Raw genomic sequence first — 22,290 nt, 5'->3', positions numbered from 1 at the left:
ATTTTTAATGTAGATGTTGATGTTAAAACACAGATGGGAGGCAGAATGAGCAATGAAAACCTAAAACCAAGAACAACGAAAACGTCATGGCAAATGTCAAAATCTCTTACGTTCAATTCGCTCTAGAACAACGATAAGCAGGTATAAGGAAAGAGATTGTTGCTTCATTAAAATCAATGCATTTAAACAGTGAATGACATTTTCCCTGCGCTCGTGCGCTCAGGGCCTGATCATTTCTCTCCCACGCTCTCTCCTGTAAGGGGAGTGAGTGTGCAACTAACAGGACTCCTGATGGGCTTGTCTTACCGGAAGACCTTTCTCCCCTGGCTCTCCTTTAGGTCCTGGCACTCCCTAGGAAGAAAGAGTGTCAGTAATGATCTTTTTCTTATATAAAGTTACTGTACGGCTTCAGGAGTCATATTGTCTAGAGCTGCCCTTGTGCTTTTTTGGATGATGTAGGAGGTGGGCATCTTACCGGCTCTCCTTTGAACCCTCTCTCTCCTGGATATCCAAGAGGTCCCTGCGGAGGTAAATTAAGGGTGAGAACTGCTCAGTACGTTCAGGCAGTGTTGCAAGTTATCACTTGCGCACTCACTCTTTCGCCTCGGTCGCCTTTTGCTCCAACGGGGCCTTGCACACCAGGAGCTCCCGGTTTTCCCTGAATACATGAGAAAAAGATGATGTGATTAGCACACATATTTACACGCTCACATAAGGAATAGCCTTTAACTTACAGTTTGTCCAATAGGGCCCGGTGGTCCACTGGGTCCTATCGGTCCTGGAGGACCTGCAACAGACAAATTTGAATAAACCCATCATGATCTGACGTTACGGCACTGCACTGACTGTTTCATGAAGCAGCTCGAAACTACATATGGAACACATTATGACGTCCAGCGTGATCCTCAAATAATAGATTAATGATTAAAACAGTCCATTCAGACCAAATTTAACTTATTTTCATTTGTTAACCTGCTTAAATAAGTTCTTACGATTCAAATATCATATTTGGGTTTAAATATACCCGATGGATGCTGCTATGAGAAAACTTCTTTTAACATAAAAAGTTGTTAATATAAGATGTTATGAATATATAATGGTCTGAAATGATTCAGGAAATGTATCACCCAGCAAGCATTATTTAAAAATGAAAGTCTTTGTCTTTGAAATGTCTTTGACAAAATTGATAATTCATTCATACAAAACAAAAGCCTGACTTTGGGCTGTGAACGTTGAAAATCTCAGAGAATGCTAAAGCTTTTAGATGCATTTTGCATAAAAGAAAATCAACTTAAAAAAGTGAGAAGAACACTGTGTTTGTGTCCAGAGGTAGAATTTAAGATTAAAATCTCATCACACACAAATTTAACATTTCACATCTAACACAGAGTCATATTTTATGTCAGAGTAAAATTAATTGTAATTATTCTCACTGCAAAGTAATTTTAGACACAAATAATGAGACAACTTTAGGTTTACTGGTATTTTTGCTGTTGGCTGAAATTTGGCAAAGAAGTAACAATGAGTTAACTGGGGGAAAAAACTGCACAATGAAATTATACATACTATGATATGTACATACTATGCAGACTTAATGTAAATTCATCTGAAATTTTTGTTAATAATTTTAAAATAATTTAGAAAATATCTAAATCAACATTGCTTTATCAGATTAAATTCATTACATTTTATTCTTTGTTTTCAAAAAGCTTTCAAAAGCTTTTTTTTTTTTAAAGCTTTACATTTAGTAATTATCCATGGTATACATATCCAGTGATGAAAAAAACTTTAAGTTAACAAACAAACAGAAAAAAAAAGAAAATAATTATTTTGATTCACTGACCGGTGGGCCCAGGTGGACCTGGTGGTCCGTGTGAAGGTGTCACTCTGAGGTCGGGGAAGTTATTATGAAGCAGACCATCTTTTTTCAGGCCTGTAACGAAAAAGTAAAAACTGATGTCCAGAACCCGAAGCGGAGTGTTATTATAACTTCCTGCCTGTAGATGGCGCTGTTTAGACAAGAATAAAGTGATGTCATTTGTAGCGGGTTGTAAAATAGTAGCGAACCATAAATTATAATAGTGGTTGTGGCATTTTGATGTGCTGGCTTTTTATTTTCTCTCTCGAAAAGTGAATTAAATCACAAAAATGACAAGCCAGTGGTTTTCTTTTGTATCACAGCCTAATGGATTTCTTTGTCCCTTTCTCTGGTGGTCTGTAATTTTCCCCTTTGTTACCCCTCTGCCCGAAACCCTGAAAATCAAAGCATATAATTTATGCATTTATAAAATCAACCGATAAAAATAAATGATATAAACATGACAAAAATGCTTGTCCCTTTTAACTACTGAATTTCTTTATATATATATATATATATTACTGGCACTTTTAAAATTATTATTAATGCTTTTGTCATGTGCGCTGGGGCTTTGGAAATACTGAACGTACTGTATCCCAAATTATGCCAATAAAGTATTTCTTTTTACTGCTGGCAATGTTCTCACAGGGGAAAGGCTAAGTACAGATTCAGCCGTTGAAATTACAATGGCAGATTCCCATCTCTCTCTCTCTGTCTCCCTGTCCGTCTGTCTCCTCCCAGCAGGTGAGTTTTCTGCTGCAGTCTCGGTGGCTGCAGGGCATCCCTGAGCTCAGACCCAGACAGGAAACTCCAATAAAGACAGTGTTTGCCTATGGAAGCCCCTTGCAGACCCTTTAATTGTCCTGATTACTTTGAAGGTAGAATCATGGGAATAACAGCTTTAACTGAGTTATAAAGTTCTAAGGCCCCTCAATTTAAAATTCTCAAACTTTATGAGGTCTGGCCTGTGTCCCCTTCAACAGAGAGCAGATATAAAACTGAGCTGAGGTGAAGAGAGTCAGGTCCTCTGCACGGGCCAGTCTTCTTCGAGAGTGACGACACACACACACTAAAATATTATTGCTTCTATTCTAAAACAGTCCCTCGTGCTTATAGTTTAACTGAGTGTAAGTCTCAGGACAGCACACATACACACACTTCTCCTGCTCTGCCCTGCTGTTTTGGCTGTGCACATCTGGAAGTGGTTGAGTGACATCAGCAGCAGACAGACAGGCCTTTTTCCCAGCATGTAACTATTGAGTCTAGCCTGCGATACCTCCTGAAACCTGCCATTTTAATCAACTCGCGGGAAAGAAAAAAAAGGGGAATGAGAGAAGAGATGCCCCTAAGTAAGACTAATTCCTTAATCCATTCCTCTTTTTCTATTCACATTCATTTGGGACTCATTTGAAGCTTCCCATTGCACAATCAGGAAGTATTAGTGTAAAACGTAGATGAATTTGAACCGACCATCCCATGACTGGCTACTAATGAGGTTTAGACTTGCAGAACTGGCCTGCACTCACAGCTGAACCTGTTCCATACTGAAAGCAACTGACTGCAATGTGTGTGTGTGTGTGTCCACATGCATCCATCTGGTTCTGCACTACAGCAATTTCCCTCACAACTCGATTCTAAAGGTGTGAAAAATCTGAAGAACCACATGGGAGAGTGCAGCATACATAGTTTCTGGAGCCAGACCGAGAGAGAGAGAGTGAGAACGGGGTCCAAAAACAGCAAAGCGGGCAAATGCAACAACTCTCCAGGATACTGGATTCTGATTGGTCAACTGTGGCATTCTGTGGTCAAATATTGTTGCATAATGACCACAGAACTCTATAACTGACTGCCTTTGCAGGGAAATGATTTCCTATGTTTCTTCTATCACATGCACAGTGGCCTGTTTCTTCTTACATAGCAAAATAATTTCAATTTAAAGCAGAATTTCATTCATCCATTCATTTTGTTATTTGATAAGCAGTCTTATAGAAAAATGTATAGTTCAGTCACGAAACTCTAGATGGCGCAGGCTGTTGTTAACATAACTGCTGATATTTAAGGAGTTAAATGATTTGGCAAGCTGATTGGTTCATGTTGCACATGCAGCCAATAATCTAACAGCCTTGCATTTATATGGCTGGCTATGATCCACCTTAGATTTTTTAAACGCGCTTTTAGAGTTTCTCTGAATCCCTCCAGCTTCCCCAGCTCCACCTGTATAGATCTGTTACGGGTAATTTTATATGCTATTCGTGCAGCAGCACGAAGAGAAGATGATGGTGATTGTAAAACAATACAAAAACAGTAGAACACAAATAATAAGACTAAGAATAACAATATTCACGTGTCTCCATTTGTACACTTAATACTGCAGAAAGAAGACAAATTATTATGTATTTTGTATTTGTATTTGTATTTGTCCTTGAAAAAGAGGAGGATCATTTGATTTTGTTATACAATCTGCGTTGTGTATATATTTCTCCAAAAAAAAAAAAAAAAAGACAACAACAAACAATAAACAAAGTCTGTTACTAGGATGAATTCAAAAAAATCTTAATAACTCAAATGGTTGTATACTGCTCAAACTTGTGGGTTTAATAATGGGTTTAAGAAGTCTCTTATGCTAAACAAAGCTGCACTAATTTGGTCAAAAAAATCAATGTAGAAAACAACTGAGATGCTAAATTTAACCACATATTTTGTAATATTTTAATTTACAGCCACTTCTTACAATTTGATGCATTCTTGCTGAATAAAATAATAATCATTTTTTTAAATAAACATCTTTCAGACTCCAAACTTTTGGACCATGGTGTAGTAGAAAAGCAGTCAGTCAAGCAAAAATAAACCCCTTTAGGGTGATACAAGTCCTAATCACCCTGGGTTCTGGTTTTTATTTTGTAATAATGACTGGATGATTGTACGTTATAATTTAAGCCTCTTAAATGATTAGCAATCATACCATCTTGCTCAGGTACAGGGGCTGGTGGTCCGGGGGGCCCAGGTGGCCCAGGGAGGCCCCTCTCTCCCGGGAGGCCCGGTGGTCCCTGAGGACCTGAAGAGAAAGCAAAAAAAAAAAAAAGCATGAGAAAGGCCAACTAAAAAAAAAACACACACACAAAGTGCTACCTTTCAGTGCTATCTTTCCCCTGAGTAGTCAATTATAAGGCACTCTTGTCCCATTCAACAGAAAGCTAACAAGAAACAGGAGAACGTATAGAGTGTTTTTTTTGCACACTATGTTGAGCAGCTACAGTATATGATAAAAGGATTCCAAAGACGTTATGGGATGTTTAAGAGAAGAAAAGGAAGTAAAAGAGCACAGATTGAGGTAGAATGAGGTGTTTGGTTTCGATACATGACTGTTCTAGGAAACAGGTTAATACGAGGGGCAGGAGAGTGGAGGGTGTGTGTTTGTGTGTTACTGTGTGTGTGGGCTGTAATTAACAGGAAGGGGTTCATAATGGCCATGTGCTGGGCTCTAACAGGGAGAGCTGGGAAAACTCAAATAAACACTGCTAAATGCCGGAGCATATTAGCGACTCTGGTGTGTAATAAATTAAAAGCTGGCCAGTGACTGCGCTGATTCATACAGCTCTGTCTGGATGTGTGTGTGTGTCTGTATCTACATGAGATCCCTCCAGCTGGTTCCTTGTTGCCTGTTAGTTTTGATTAAGCGGGGAAAAATGAAGGAAAGAAAAGCTACGTCACGGCTGGTGTGCGAGTGTGACTGAAAAACAAACATAACAAAAGGTTTCATCTGCCTGTCTTGGTTTTTGTTTTTCTCTTTTCCCGTCCTTTCTTTTCTTTTCCTCTCTTCTGACATCCCTGGGTACTTATCACCCTATTTTTCAACAGTCTCTCCTTTAGGTGTTTGACAAAATGTTTACATAAGTTATTTGGAAAAGAGGTTAGATGAGAAGATAAAATTCCTTTAATATGAGCTACAAGTTTTCATTTTTCCGAGGGCCAAATTCACTAAACAATTGTGTCATTCTTGCAGTGAAAAAAAACCTGTTTCTTATTATTCACTAACCACCCACGATCCAGCTTAAACAGGTGCTAAATGTACTGAAGTAGTGCTATTCCACTAGACAAACATGCCTCCTTTCTATGCAAATTGGACCAATTATTATCTCCACTGCTTGATTTGCATAATACCCGCTAAGAATTGGTCACCGAAACAATGTCTACAACGTGTGAATAAACAGCCTCACCAGACAGAATTTATTCTTAGAGAAGTGTACCAGCACAAGTCATGTGGAGTCTGCTGCTGTATGGAATGCTAATTGAGTGAATAACAGTTCATTGTGTGTCTGTAAGAGCATCATTGTAAAAAGGATGTCCTGTTTCCCTTTAACAGGAAGTGCGTGGACCGGTATTTTGCTGACTCAGTCACACAAGAATCTGATCACAGAATTTGCCCCATGCCATCCTTCATTAACAAATAAGTACTATGACATTGGCATGTTTTAAAAATCATTTATCATGATTAAAATGCATTTGGCTCTTTCATGTAAACATCACTGAATGAATGTCTATGAATATGATATTCATTAATTATTTTTCACATATCAGCGCTGTGTCGTTGTACCACCAGTAATATTATTCTTTTGGGATTGATTTTTGGTTAATTTAATTCAAATTTATTCGATTTACGTTATTCCATTTTTTAAGGGTACAAATGATTCAAAATTGTAATTCCTCAGTTAATATATCATTGTAAAACAGCATATAAAATAATTATAGAAGAAACACCAAATTGCTTGGGTGAAGTACAGCTTGACATATCAACTATCCCAAAGTGTGTCATGTCAGCTACCCATATACCATGACGTCGTTTTCCTATAAATCTACTTTTCTTTATGTAAACATATCTTGAGAGAATACAGCAATCAGATGCAGTTCATTGTGCTTGACATGAAGGCGTAAAGAAAAAGGCAAATCCAAGAAAAACAATACAATGGCAAACATATGGAAGAAATAAGAAGCGAGTATTGTATACATATTTCATGTTCAATTTAGATTGGATTCATATGGCTGAGGGGCCTAGGTAAAGACCTAAGGTCATTTGAAGCCCCTGTCAGTCAGTCGTGGCTCTGGTAAAAGACCCTTCATACCTGTGGCCATGTTTCAAATATTATAACTAAATTCTATACTATCTTTGAGGCTTGGCGTAAGCGATACGTACGTTAGTGTGTTTTAGGCAAACCCCAGCACAGCAGTACATGCTGTGAACAAAAAAAAAAGGATTTTTTTATAGTGTGGTCCAAGCACAAATATTTTGCCAAGAGTCCAATGCTGACTCAGCAACAGCTTTTTTTTCCATCAGCAGTTATGACTCTCATTCTGACAGCGTCCATTCACTGCAGAGGATCTATTTGTGAGCAAGTGATGCATTGCTAATTTCCAAATATCTTTTAATGAGTAAACGCTCATCTGCAGCTTACAGCTTGGGTGAGTGAATTTTCAGCAAGTTTTCATTTTGGGTGAATTATTCATATTAAGTACTGAATACATTAGACAGCAACATGAGATGTGTCAAAATGGCATAGCTCGTCCGTCGCAATGTTTGTCTTGAGCCGCAGAGTGATTCAGACCTCAGAGTCTTACGTTGGGCTTGATTTTTTTTGACAGTACCTGGTGGACCAGCTGTTCCTTTAGACCCTGGAACCCCAGATGGACCTCTGCTGCCTGCGTCCCCTTTGGGTCCTGGCAGACCCCGAGACCCTGTTTTACCTTCAAAAAAAAGGAAAACATACGTAATGTACAAATTAGTGCTCTTCTATTTCCGTGGGAATGTAAATTTTGGCATGATTTATTAACCCTCGCTTCATTTCAAAGCATACTTTTGAGGAACAAAAAATTAAATATTTAACTGTTTAAAAAGATATCTTGTCAGTATATATTTTGGTAGCAAAACTGAAAGTCATTCGAGTTTTGAAATTAGTTTAGAGTGATTAAATGGTGCCCTTTTTTTTGTTTGTTTGTATGTTTCATGCATATCATGGCAAAACTTCTGCTTGTAGAAAGGTTCTGGTGCTAACAAACTGTATGAATGAGCAAAGGTTTGGCAGCAGATCTCTAATGTGAGATTACAGAAGTGTGTACTTGTGTATTTTGAGTGAAATGAACAGTGAAAACACATTAAACAACTCACCGTCTTTACCGGGTAAGCCATCCCGGCCTTTCTCACCCTGTGGACCTGGAATAAGCACACACACAAATTTACCATTATACAGGAAGTATAAAGATTCTCCTGATCTTAAAGCGCTTTCTACTCTAGTCTGTAAAAAAGTCAATCTTCCATAAAGTATCCTTCAGGCCTGCCATTGGAATCGTCCCACAGCCTGATAAAAATCAGTGGATCAGTGAAGTGCCTGTTGGCAGACGCAGTCTAAATAACACTGAGCTCATCATGTGAGATCATCAACTGTGACATCACTGCAGAGACAGGATTCCCTGAAGGAATAATTTATGAACTGATACATCGATATATTTACACAGTCACTCACGTTATTCTCCCCCTGAAAGACTTTATGATAAAACAAAATCTTCTCATGTTTCTCTCCCACCAAGCATCTGGCCATAAACACTTGAGTTTATGTTGCAGGAACATTGTGAATGAGTACTGCAAATTCAACAACCCTGTTGTTTTACAAAAAATGGCCACCCTACCTGAAGGTAATCCGCAAGGCTTTGTAGTTTAGATCTATATCAGCAACCAGGCAAGGAAGAAAGGAGGCTGTAATTTGAACAGTCTTGCCTTTTTCATTCGGGATATCCTATGATAGACAAACCTTACTCGACATGGAAAAAGTCCAACACAGATTAAAATTCAGTTTCCCTGGACTCCCGACTGAGGCGCAGAAGAGTTTTTGGGGTACGGCTTCATACTCAGCTAATGTCTTGATCAAACTAACGCTCTGCGCCAAGCATCCTGCTTGCCAATGTCTGCTCACTTGAAGACAAGCTGGACGAGCAGAGAGCCAAAAACAAATCATTGGGAAACCAGGCAGGGCCTGCTGTACCTTCATTTTCAATATAAAATGGTTGTCAAAAACACTGCTGAATCTATAGAGCCACTATAAAAATTTATATTTTTGTGTTTATATATTTATTTATATATTTTTTTGTTGTAAGCGTGCAGTATGAATTAAATGTGATTAAATAAATGATCTAAAATATTGCAGACCTCACTTCTTATAGGTAATTTTATTGTATATACAGTAGTAGTGAAAAACAAGATTATTAAAGAAGTATTTGGAATGAATTATTTTCAGGCTAAGTAAACTACAAATACATTTACATATTTATGTATTTAATAAAAATACCTGACAATTGTACTTTTGAAATACTAAACTGGTATACTTAAACTCTGCTAAACTGGAATAATATACTTTAATAGTGCAAACTAAAGATGTATGAAGCACATTTAATTGTGCTAAAGTGGAACTATTGCAAGTATATTTCAGGTGCATTTTAAATATCTTGCATTTAAAGACTGATATTATTCAAAGATCATAAAATCTTTATTAATAGTGGTATTAAACAACAAATATGTTAGGCTTAATATTTAGAAATGTGCACTATTGTCAGTAAAGTTTAATATGTATATTTTTTTTATCGGTAAGTCTCAAGAGATATGTTAGTAAATGTTAATAGATTTAAACTATACTTATTTTAAAATAAATTAATTTAAAAAATATTACTTACATAATATGTCAAATATTACATAGTATACACATTTTCATATTTTTCGATCAATTTTCATATCACACAAATAATTACATTTTTATCATGATAACTGATAATGTATGATTTACATTATATATGTGATATATTACTCACAGCATTTACTTACAGCACAAACGTAGGTAAAAATATAAACAAACTTCAGTGCTGTCCTCTTAAAAGTATATGTACTACTTTCCCAAATAACAAAAATAATAATATTGCACATTTAAATGCATGAAAATATAAATAAATGGTAAATAAATGGATTAGACATATTAAAATAAAAATCAATAAAAAATCTGAATAATGATATCTTGTGATATCTGGGCTGACGTGTCATTTCAGATTATAATGTTAAATATAGTGTAAAGCGTACATAAATGTTTGAAAGTAAATATGTTGTATAAAAAATTCTGAACAAATGATGTAATGTCACCAACTGTCAGAGAGTGAACGTTTTAATTATCCTGTTCTGCAGTATACATGCATTTACATGTTGATGGAAAAAAACTACTTTGCATATTAAAAATGAAATCAATTTGACTAAGTATTCAATAAGTATTTTACAATGCTGTAGATATCAACAGCATGCATGCTCATTACCACAATGTACTGCATTACCTGTATATGTCTAATTTGAAACCACTTTTTGACTGAATCAGACCAAATCAATAATTGTGCCGTGCCCAGCATCACACACAGTTTAGAAGCTCCACACAAATGCTCATTCCTGCCATGGAAGCACCAGATTTGCTTTCACTCCATCTGTGTAACCACCACATGGAAATATTCCCTTCAAGGGTAATTTGTGCCTCTTTCTTCCACCACAATCCTCCATGGCTGTGGTATTTCGAATGGATAGAGGATTGGCTTTGCGCTGAGGTGGAGAACCTCTGGGCAGCAGATCTATTCAGCGTCCTGTGTCGGAAGGAACTGAATTGCCCTGATTTGTTGAATAGTTCTGCCAAATCAGCACAGGGAGGAGGGACACTATGAGTGTGATGAGGGCATTTCACTTACCAGTCTGGCTAGTCATTTCCGAAATCTCTGGAACCGCCTTTTAATCTCTTCCACACCTCAAGTGATGATAGGATTGAGCATTGGCAGCGAGGGATGGTCGTGAAGTGGGTAAGGGGAATTAAGGACTCTGTATTAACCATTAAAAAGGATGTCTTGCTGCATGAAGGATGCATATAGTGCTGACACACAAACCGACGATGAGAGATAAATAAGAAATAAGAGGCCTTAAATGGGAGAAATACACTTTTTTACGATCCTAAAGAGAGATCCATCAATCATAGAAGGGAAACTAGGAAAACAACAAAAGAGCACAGAACTGACAAATCACTTGTATCTTATTTGTTTTTCTTTTTTTAATAGTATTGAATTATCACTATAAGTCTTTTATACATCTACTATTACTCATAGCGTAGGCAGAAAGAAGTAAACATATGTTTGCATATGCTTTTAAACGTATGCACTCTCTCTGTCTATATTATGAAAACTGGTAAAACAAATGAGAAACAGTGAAATTCCTAATAGTAATTAAAATTGCAATTATTCATAATTGCAATTGCAATAGCCAATGTTTCAGTGGTTGAGTGCATTTATTCAGCGATCACAATCGCAAACAATACAGTCGAGATCTCATGACAGAACACAAACTGGTTGAGTAACACTTTCATTTAGATTGCTAAACTCCGGCTTGTTTGTCTGGGATTTCAGCTTTTTGGCGGCGGAGGCGCTTCCGTAATGAGGAGCGATCAGATACCAATTGCCAGATTGCTTAAAATAAACAAAACACTGTGCAAAAAATGCACCTTTCATGTATCCTTTTAACAGCAGAGTTTAGAGTTGTTTTGGGTATTCTTGAATTTGAAATATTTGATATTCATATTTTCAAATTTTACATTGTTGTCAAAATTATTGCAATAATATTGCTAATGTTCGATATATCGCCCAGCCCGACAGTATCACAATAAATTGAGAAAGTGTTAGTAAAAACTTTTATAAGGTTAAAAAAGATTTTAAATACATGTAGTTTTTTCTATTAATTTCCATGCATTTTCCATAACAATGCATGATTTTCAAGATTGATGATAAAAAGAAATGTCTCCTGAGCACCAAATTGCCATATTAAATTGATTTCTGAAGGATGATTTATATTTTAGGAAGGAGCTTATCCTCCTAGTTCTTATCTTCATTTTTTTAGTACAATTGGAGAAACTGAACGGGGAAATATTTCCAGAACAAAGGCTGCTTGAAAACTCTGCGGTTACAATTTGGCTGGTGGAAATGACATCTGTGACACAGTGTCAAGTGCAGTCCTACAGTTTTTACTATACAATTAGCCCCTTCAAATCCCCACAAGCCTCTTTAATGTCTAAGTTCTACATCTCTATGGCAACTGGCAATGAATTGGTGCAATTCAAAGCCACATGCACCATGGCAATCACCCAAAAAACACCCACAACCGTCAGTGCTCACATCGTCCAACACACACACAACTTAAATCTACTCTAATCTCTCCACAGTGAAATCCCCAACAACTGTAGTGGGAGATAAATGAAAATGTGGGTGGGTTCTGGGATTATCATTATTGTTATAGGGAATGGGATTATCTCCACATGCTTATTGGCTAATAAAGTTTTCTCTGTATGGATCCGGTGCTAAAGTGCCATTTTGAATACACTACAAAATGATGTGATTTTAGCTGAGGCCAAATGCATGGTTTTGAACTATTGACTTTGGCACTGAAAGACAGGAACAGCGGCCTATTGTTCAATAAACATCAAGTCCGTTTAAATCAACGCTACAGGACAAACACCACTACTAAAACTGCTCTTTAGTGTGTAACACGAAGTGATAAACATACCTGCGGGACCCTGAGCCCCAGGAGAACCTTTGGCAGGTGGAGCCCCCATTAGCAAGGAGGAGTCAGGTTCATTTTTTATCTGCGTCTGTCGATGAGAGTTGGAGGCAGGAGCGGTAAGAAGCTGAACCTAAGAAAGGGCAACAGAAAGGCAGAGAGACAGAGAAGGCTGATTGATAAAGCTGTGTTAAATGGGTACTGTTTGAGTGATGAAGGAATACTGGAGTGATGAGGACAGAGCATCATAAAACACTGAGGTACAAATAAACAAAGCCATCAATGGATGCGATTTAAATTACCCGTAAAAGAAGCTCAAAGTGAAAGATGTGTCTTTACCTTGGCCTCCAGAGAGCTCACACGATCTGTGAGGGCAGTGATACGACTGCAGTTCAGACAGTCTGAGAGAGAGAGTCATAATCAATCAGATCAATAACAACTTTCAGTGTTCTTTTCAAGGTGAGTTCTTTTTGTTTATAACGTTTTCTGGGATATGGATCTCTTAGAACTATGATGAAGACTAAATGAAATGTGCATGCTGAAAACTAATCAGCAATCAGTCTGAAAAGGTGCTGTTTAAAAGAACCAGGAAATGCGCATGCAAACTCAAAATGGCCAACACAAGTGGGCTGTTTATTGTTACATGCCAGTTACATCATTAAGTCTTGCAACAAAGGGCCTTGGGTACAATCTATAACAGTTCCAGATGGACAAGTTCCTTCAACACTGTTTTATGGATGCTTTTGTCTTTACGGGGCTTTTTCATCATTTAAGTGGAACATATTTTGAGTTGATAATGGAGATTAGATTAGATTCTCTTACTTGAGATATGTTCTCCTGTTTTAGAAGCAGGTTTCAGAAGTGTAGCCTGTTTTCTTACAGCCTCCTGGGCAACCAGGTTACTTGATGATCCTGCAAACAGAAATATGAAAAATGTTAAGCTGTAAACTAATTGCTGTTCTTTTGAACTTTTTTAGTCGTCAAATAATGTGGGTGGGGATCACTGTTCGATAATGATAATAAAAAAGATAAAAATATAAATAATAAAGAAATAAATGTTTAAATCATAATAAATAAACTACATTCAAAATATGCAGCCTTGGTAAACATATAAGCATTATTTTTAAGACATGAAGAAATCCCTAAAATTCTGAACAGTATTATAAAACAATAAATATATACTTCAAGTAAAGCATTTATAGAAAGTTGTTTGATTTGCAATTTTTTTTTTCTAAAATTAAAACAAAAACATTTGGACATGTTCTGGTTAGCGTAACGTCCACAGTTAATTTGATGAACTACACCTACGGTTACTTTGCTAGGATTGCATGAACTAGGGTAACTAGAGAACTTTTTTTTTGAGATAACTAGACATAGCTAAGACATAACTACCTACTTATCTATTCAATGAAATTCAATGCAAATGCAAATAATGTACTTAAACGCCACTTCAGGTGTGAAAATCATCATGAATAATCATGAGTTATCCCAATATACAGCTGACGACCAACAACCTATGCACACTTTGTTAGAAACCAGTCATTTTTTTTAGAATCTCTCTGTTCGGGTCAAATTTAAAGCCAAGCAGCAGTATATATTTAACTCCTGGCTTTGCTCTGTATTGGGATAGTTACGCTCTGAAAAGCACTAATAATGCTGCTTCATATCTGCAGAAACAGGAAAGGCACAGAGGGGCCTCCCTGACAGGTAAGCCCAAAGAACCGTGGCACAAGGGGAAGGGTCCACGGGGTGGGCTGAACAGGATACAAATGTGGAGGGAGAAACCTGGAATCACTTTTCACGAGAGAAACCAACCTTTGGGTATTATATGTTTAATTTTAGCTTACATTAAATCATTTTATGACATTTTTCCTTCTATCTTCATAGTGATCTTGAGGAGGAAGAGGTTACTTTTGGCAGGCAAGAAAAGATAGAGGCTCACATTTAAAAACAATGGTTTCCTTGTGCTGTTCAAATGGACCTAATTTCACTTTCCCCCAAAGCCTCTCTCTCTTTCTCTTCTTCTATCTCTTTTTTCCAAGGTGGTGAGAAGTTTTAATACTCCCTGGACCGACCTGTTTCAGATTACTTCAGCAAACGTCTCCTATATTAGGCAGTCTGTGGCTTGCTCAGGTGCTCCAGACATAAACAACTGACCCAGTTCAGAGCTTCATTACCGGCTAGGGACAGGAAGTCTGTTCAGCCGCTCTGACGTAGATAAACCACAGCAGGACCAAAACCAGTGAAATGGCACCTGCCTTGTTCTGAGAATTGGTAAAGGAGTCTCGTTTTGGAGTGAAAATTCAATGGGATCATATGAATAAGTCGAGATGTAAGAAATATACTAAAATTTAGTGGGTAAATCAAAACAGAACTCAAAGAGAAAGACAAAATGTTAACAAACCTCACCAGTGGAGAAAAGAGTTAAACCATGAAACCTGGGATAAATGTTCCCTTCAGGAACCTCTTTTGATTTACTTTTTGTGTGTGTGGAGGAGACAGAAAGGAAATTTCCCATAGTGCTTTGCTCTTACCGATGGTTGCGTTTTGTTCCAAATGTCCCTGTGATTTTAAAATATAGACCTTTCCACCTCTATGCAGGCTTTTTCCAAAAGCAATTCAAAACCACACAAATGTGAACAGCCTTCCATCTCCCAGCAATGGCATAAGATGCATAGTCCAAAAAACAAAATACGAAGGGACTCAATACAGCTTTTTCCATGCTACAAATGCATTTAGGGACAGGGGCAGTCGAAAATCTTTTAGCAGCAGTTTACAGTGATTTTTGGTAATACTTTAGTATAGAGACTAGTTGCATATAAGCATGATTTAAATATTCCTGATATTTGCATTTTGACTGTATATTAGTACTTATATGTGACCCTGGGGGCATATTACAGAAAGATTATCTTATTTGTTGGGTAACCATGGTAATTTCAGTTAGGGCCACATTTAGGACAAAAGCTATTACAGAAGAACATTTCCTAAGTGCATTATCCTATCTTAACTAGAGATTGGAAAGAGGCATTACAGAAACCTCCAAACAAAAAAATCCTAAAAACTGTTTTAACTTTAGGACAACCCAAGATGTCAAACGGGAAAACACTTACAATTGCCTGGTCAAACAATTGTATTATATTATTCATTTAAAATGAAGAATGAAAATATTTAATGGCAGGAAGACTCTTGACGGACCCTGAAGATGTGTTACATTTTGATGACAAAACACTTATGAGTACACACTGACATGCAGCATATTACAGTTAGCACAGGAACTGCGCAACCAACAAGTCACGGAGTTATAGTAAAGGTGACTACAGGCCCGTTCACAACAAGCATGATAGCTATAAAGATAATGATAAAGATATAGTTCTAAAAGTTGTTACTGTAATGCAAATTTGTGAAAAATTGTAACTTGACATATCATATCTTAAGGTAAAAACCTAAGATAAGAAACTTTGTGTAATACGCCCCCTGAAATAAGTTGCACGGGTATATTTGTAGCAGTAGCTATAAATACACTGTATGGATCATAGTTATAATTTTTTTTATTCAATGCCAAAAATTGACTTAATGACTTCAATTTACTCAGTATTTAGATTTTGAATTTTTGCTCTCTCAGATCGCAGATTTTAAAATAGTTGAATCCTGGTCAAATATTGTCCTTTCCTCACAAACCATACATCAGTGGAAAGCCTATTTATTCTCTTTTCACTTTAAGACTGGTTTTGTGGTCCAGGGGTACCCATATAGTATTTCTTCTACATAAACATTCTACATCCCTAATTCTATCCCATACCTAAACTTAAAAACTACTTTACTATACATTAATAAGCACCAAATTAGGGGTTTATTGATGCAAAGCTTGCAGGTAATGGTTTGTTAATAGTGAGAATTGGACCTTAATACAAAGTGTGACCATCATTTTCACAACTTGCTGTTTATTTTAGTTTTATGGGAAAGAACAGCCAGATATTCCACAATATATTTTCTTTTGAGCCTGGATCATAAAAGACACGCAGGGATAGTCAGATGATGAGAAAATTTTCATTATCGTGTGAACTATCCCTTTAACACATTCCTAAATCTCTATTTAAATGGAAATATTTGAGCTGAATATATCACATTCTCATTCATCATGAGAAGACCGGGCTAACAGCTCAACCACCTCCAGATTTGTAATATCTCTTCTCGGACTATTAATATACTTCCACTTGCGAGTGCCAAGAGTCACATCGACCTGCAAATGTATGTGAGATTGACCTCTCACCTCTGTGTGTCTGTGGATGCACGCTTGTGGGAGAAGCCGTCGATTTTATCAGCAGGGCTTTAATAACCAAGATCCTTCTGAGTCTTTAAGGAGCAGAGCGGATGGTGACATCAGAGCATGTGATAAAATCTAACTCTCTCAGCTCTGAGGGGTCAGAGGAGGCGCATGCGAATGTGTGCGTGCCTGCATAGTTCAAGGGTCGAGTGCTCTTAACACCATTGCGAGGTCACTTCCTGTTAAGATGCTTGGGAAAAAACTGCACAGGGTTATCGGCAAGTTCATTTTACTAAAATAACGCACAGGGGGAAAGCACTAAAAAAGAATAGAGCGGAGTCTCTTTTCGCTTTCAGGAACAGCATGAAGTGTGGGAGTATTTATCCTGAGAGGTTTTCCTGTTTATCAGCTTATATACAATTAGAGAAGTTTGTGGAAGGAAGCGCATGGAGTTTGTGTGTGTGTGTGTGTGTGACTACAGATGTGTTTAGTTAAATGTGGGTGCACTTATTTTGACTAACCGTCCATTGCTCATTAAACGAAATGGTATTACTGTTGCACTAATCTCATACATTTATTACATTTGTAAACAATGGACAGGAAAAGAGTTGTCCTACAGAGATCAATCTCTTCAGGTTAAGGGCGTTAGGAAGATAACATTACTGATCTTTTATAAGCAGCTGAAGAAATATAGGAGTGTGGCTGGAGAATTATGGGTATGCAGTGGGCCACTATAACTCACAGGAATATTGTTCCTTGTTTAGCCCTGAAATTATTAATGGCCCAAGGTCAGCCCTTAATTCTCCTTTCAAAATAAAAATAAACCCAGGCACAAGGTCACAGGAAGGCACGGAAAGTTCATCCTTTAGAGCAGTGATTTATTAAGGACTAAAATAACAGGAAAGTTATAGGTTAATAAGAATCGGGAAAAATCTACTAAAATGTCCTAGAATGTACTAAAAAACAAGTGTTGGAAGTGTTTATAAATTATATTATTAGATGTTTTATTGAATTAATATGAAATAATATTTTTTTATTTCAGAATTAATATTTATTCATTTTCTCCTATAAATTAAGTAAAAAACAGATGATTATAGCAAGTGATTATTATATTATTCCTCTTCACTAATACTGAACTACAATCAGCTTTCACTTCATTAGGTGATCTAAAACAAGACCACAGCTTCAAGCTGAACAGAGGCTTCATTTAACCTGATTAAAACTGAGTATAGTAGAGAGGAGAAAAGAACATGCATCTGTAGAAGAACAAGACAAAATATAAAAAAAAGTCTCCATCTATCTCTGTCAGCAAAGACTGCTGCCCTCAGCACCACAAGCTCATTAGAGACCAGGTGGTAGTGATGAAAGCAGGTGAGGTGGGTGTGCGTGTCTGTGTGAGGGGGTGTGTGTGGGATGGAGAATTTTAAGTCATGCTTGCTCTCTTTTCATAAGATCCGCCCTATAGAATGCAGAGTCTACAGGGAGTCACTTGTGCTGAGAAAGCAGTCTCTGTTTTTTAAGACAGAGTGGGGTAAGCACCTCATGTCTCTCTCTTTCTGCTCCACACAGACAACATTGTTTCTAAGCTATTCAAATTAAGGTCCAAAGCTCAAGGTCAAAAAATGACAGCTGATATTCATATTCAACCTTGAGGAGTATGAACATCAACCCACATCTTCAAGAGGGTTCGACTCAACAATAGGCCTATTCAATGTATAGACAAAAAATAATTTTGTGTTCCACAGAGGAAAGAAAGAATGGTTTGCAATGACACGAGGTGAGTAAATAATGACAAAAATTGCATTTTTGGGTGATCTCTCTCTTTAAGCAGCACACACCTGACCCAAAAACATACGATGACAAGTTTGGTGCAGACTTGGAGGTCTTGGACCAGAGCAAATCCAAACTAGAACAGACGGAGAGAGGGAGTGACGGAGGGAAATGAAGGAGGAGGTGGGGCGGCGGGTGAACTCACCTCCTACATTCATACATCTCACCTCATCAGTCAACATCCCACAAACACACACTTTAGTCTGGTTTCACACACACCCACACACTTCATATTGAATCACGCTCAACACCTTAGTTTGACTACACCTACTCCATTCTGCAACTATAGAAAGACAGCAAGCAATAACTTAATAATTTGTTGTTTATATGCACGATGGGATCCAAACATCTAAAAGAATTCATTAAAATGCTTACATTCAGACAAAATAAACATTTTCAGGTTTACAAGTTCCTGCAACTTTTTGGACCCTAATATGCCACCACAAGCAGCAGACTGGCTGCACAGACTACCCATAATGCAATGAGACCTGAATATTACAGGTCATTAACAACCAAGTACTACAAAGCTTACAGAGTGTTTCACAGGCTTCTGTGTGACAACCATTACTCATCCTGTATCAGTTAACCACCCCTCCTCTAATGCGTGCCTGCCATAAGCATCCAGATGTGCACTTGCAAACAGCCCTTAATCTTTTACAGGAAAGTAACAAAGGGTTCGTTAATGGTTTTGTTTTAGCAATTTCATTTCATTCCTGCTGTGTTGCTGGGACTGTGTTTCTATGAAAATGTAAACCTTCCAATCGTTTCACACTAATCCTGCAGCAACAGCAAATCTCTCCAGCACCCGTTTTAAACAAAGTGGACTTCGTTTAAAATTAACTAACGACTGTGACTCAATGAAGCAATGAAGATTGTAAACTTAGAAAACAAAGGGCTTTGTTTTCTTCTGAGCGCATGACCCTGTTATTCAGATTTAGATTCTCTTACTTTTCCATACTAAAAATAATGAGTTCTGCTGCAGTATCTCCAAAGAAAACCGCAGTAAGAACTGAAATAAAAACTCAGTTTTATGCAGTTTTAATTATTTTCTTTAATTAGACTAAATGGTTTGCACTCGAATTGTGGCAGCAAACAGTATTCAGAAATACAAATCCAAACAACAAGAAATTCTAATTAATTCATATCTGGGTATTTTCTAGACAGTTGCTAAAGTAATCTGGGATGTCTCAATGATTCAAAAAAATCCTTGTCTGCTTGTTTTAGCAAACACCACTAATGAATGGTGTCTAAAAAGCGGTTTCCTGCATAAGTGTCAGGTTTTGAAACCACTTTAGCCTCTTCTCTCAAAAAGGATTCTAAAAGAGGAGGCTGTCCTCCATCTGCTTTGATATCCTCTGTGTGTAAAGTGTACAAGATGGAAACACTTTTCTACAGGAGACAAACAGGCATGTGGTGTCTGTGGAAGATCTAAAATAAGCCCCGGGAGCATGTGTAACCATGTAGGCCACAGACCAGCCGTACCGTAAGCTCCTGAGATGAGACGATCCATACCGCAGAACAGCCTCTTGGTTCTCTGACACTTCCTCTCACATTAAGAAAACAGATGTTGAACAGAAAGAAGACAGGCCCACTTGTCCTTCTTTATTAGGCTGAAACACAAAACATATAGATCTCCCTCCCATCATAAAACACAATCCGCTTTCATGTCTTTGTCTCGTGACCTCGGCTGACCTCATGCCAGACGTGTGCCCATGTTATCTCACGAGTGCCCTCTATGACTCACACAGCTTCCGCAATTCAGTAGCCGACACCCTCCCTCCGTCCAATTGTCTACTAAAAAAAACAACAGTGGGCGCTACCGAAAAAATGGTCTGTCTGAACCACAGAATGTTGTTTTCGAGGGAGACAGGCAGGGAGGGGATCATCTCGGCTACCCACACCAACCACTCCAAACACTCTGCAGTCATTAAAAACCTCTCTGCTCAGCGGACACGCCACCGCAAGAGATTCACAAAACAAGCACAGGAAAACAACGCCTGCCACATACTGGACCTCACAAAATCAGCTCCTCTGTGTGCAGGAAATTAACACAGACATCAAGTAGAGAGCCTTAAAAAAGTAAATGAGGGCCTAAAATTAGCATGTACCACCAATACAGACTTAAAAAAAAGCTGTATTTATCCTATTGTGCCAGAAATAGTAATCTAATTAAAGTTGCTTTGTTGCTTGACAACCAAAAACAGCCTACAGTTTTATGGACTTTTTATGAATAGGCTTATGAACTCTTAATTGGCAGAATAATTGTTTATTCTAGGGCTGATCTTATATTAAAATTTGGACCGATACTGTCCTTTTTTCACTTCATTTCATAACTAATAAACAAGTAGTAAAAGTAGAACATTTTAAGACTTCTAAAGATTACTTTTATAGTGTTATTCAATTACTCATGTTTTAAAAGATTAACTTTAGTTACGAATGCATAGATCATCTAAATACATTAATTATCTTGTTAATATCCAATATCCAAAATAGGCAAATATATACAATTTGAATAAGAGGCAACAAGGACAATATGATAATATGCACCAACAGTGACATGTATTACTATTAATATTTGAATAATCTAAGAATGCACAATATATTGATGCCGTATCAGTTATATAAAAAGCAATAAGTCACACAAGGTTGTGTGTAACAGTGATTTAACCACAGCTAAGGGAGCCAAAAAACACCCATGTGGTAAAATCATTGTGAGGTTACTGTTATAATTGAAGAAGTGAAAAGAAAGAGATTTTGTGGTTTGTGTGAAGATCAAGGTCAGAAGTACTATTCCAAGTGTGGCGCATCCTTCTGAGCCGTCCTTCCACGGAAAAAAAATAATCTTTTACTAAATCTAATGCTTGTGTTGTTAAATTCTGGAGAGATTTTATTGAGTTCGCTCATGGTGAGTTCAGACCAAATTCACAAAATATTTTGGCCAGCAGCTGCATTGTAAGTACAGCATGATTTTTTAACAAGACCTGCAGGCCGTATGAGCGCAGCACAGATGGCCAAATCTCATCCTACCTTTAACCCCCCAAAAATAACAAAAACATTTTGAGGTCCATTACAAAAACAGTGTTACCACAGCAACGCCATAACTATTGCGTCAACTCCAGGAACTATACAATTATAACATTACAATTCTCCTGGCTAGCGCTAAACACACGTTCCAATATTCCTTGCAGCATCTCCTGCCTTAATCACAGATCATAAACCTGTATTAATGTGCTCATGAGCGCAGTCTCACTCATCAAACTGTGTGGAAAGAGCTTTATTCTGCCTCATTTCTCTCTTCGAAAGAATACTTTCGCTTTAGGCCATGGAGCAGCATATGATCCAATTTTTGGCACCTACCTCTATAAAACCTGTCTCACAATTTCAGATAATTTCCTTTACAAGAAAGTTGGATGCACATGATGGAATTTCGACAATCTGCTTTGAAAGTGTTTGGAAAATCTGACTTTTACTCAGCAGGTTTATGCTACGAAAGGCCCAAACGGGACAGAGAGGAGATTTTTTTGGTTTGTCTCCCAGAGGTCAAAAGGGATTTTAGAGCAAAGATAAAAAACTGACCTTGAGGGTGAAAACACAATCCCTGTAGAAATGTAGAATTTCACGATCATTCGAAACAAGATGAGAAAAGTGTCTGGAATATGTGGAAAGCCTTCAGTCATTAGTCCCTCTGGATAATGATGGTGTGCAGATATGCTAGTTTTTCATATATACAAA

At 37.4% G+C, this 22,290-nt stretch overlaps 1 protein-coding gene across 5 annotated transcripts in view; it reads right to left on the bottom strand.

Moving 5' to 3' along the window:
* emid1 (EMI domain containing 1) overlaps positions 1–22,290 on the bottom strand; it is a 55,893-nt gene that overhangs the window by 5,794 nt on the left and 27,809 nt on the right. For 3 of the 5 annotated variants that reach the window (XM_043239680.1, XM_043239684.1, XM_043239681.1), the window contains exons 4-14: positions 13,287–13,376; positions 12,804–12,865; positions 12,471–12,597; positions 8,019–8,063; positions 7,499–7,597; positions 4,821–4,913; positions 1,844–1,933; positions 735–787; positions 596–658; positions 476–520; positions 307–351 (exon numbers count right to left, since the gene is read on the bottom strand). In XM_043239680.1, coding sequence (XP_043095615.1) covers positions 307–351; positions 476–520; positions 596–658; positions 735–787; positions 1,844–1,933; positions 4,821–4,913; positions 7,499–7,597; positions 8,019–8,063; positions 12,471–12,597; positions 12,804–12,865; positions 13,287–13,376 — 812 coding nt within the window. Of the gene's footprint in view, positions 1–110; positions 123–306; positions 352–475; positions 521–595; positions 659–734; positions 788–1,843; positions 1,934–4,820; positions 4,914–7,498; positions 7,598–8,018; positions 8,064–12,470; positions 12,598–12,803; positions 12,866–13,286; positions 13,377–22,290 lie in introns of all 5 variants that reach the window. The other 2 variants (XM_043239682.1, XM_043239679.1) reach the window with 1 other exon arrangement.

Source organism: Puntigrus tetrazona, chromosome 5 (genome assembly GCF_018831695.1).
Source record: "Puntigrus tetrazona isolate hp1 chromosome 5, ASM1883169v1, whole genome shotgun sequence".
Taxonomy (NCBI): domain Eukaryota; kingdom Metazoa; phylum Chordata; class Actinopteri; order Cypriniformes; family Cyprinidae; genus Puntigrus; species Puntigrus tetrazona.
This window is presented reverse-complemented; position numbering and strand designations above follow the sequence as displayed.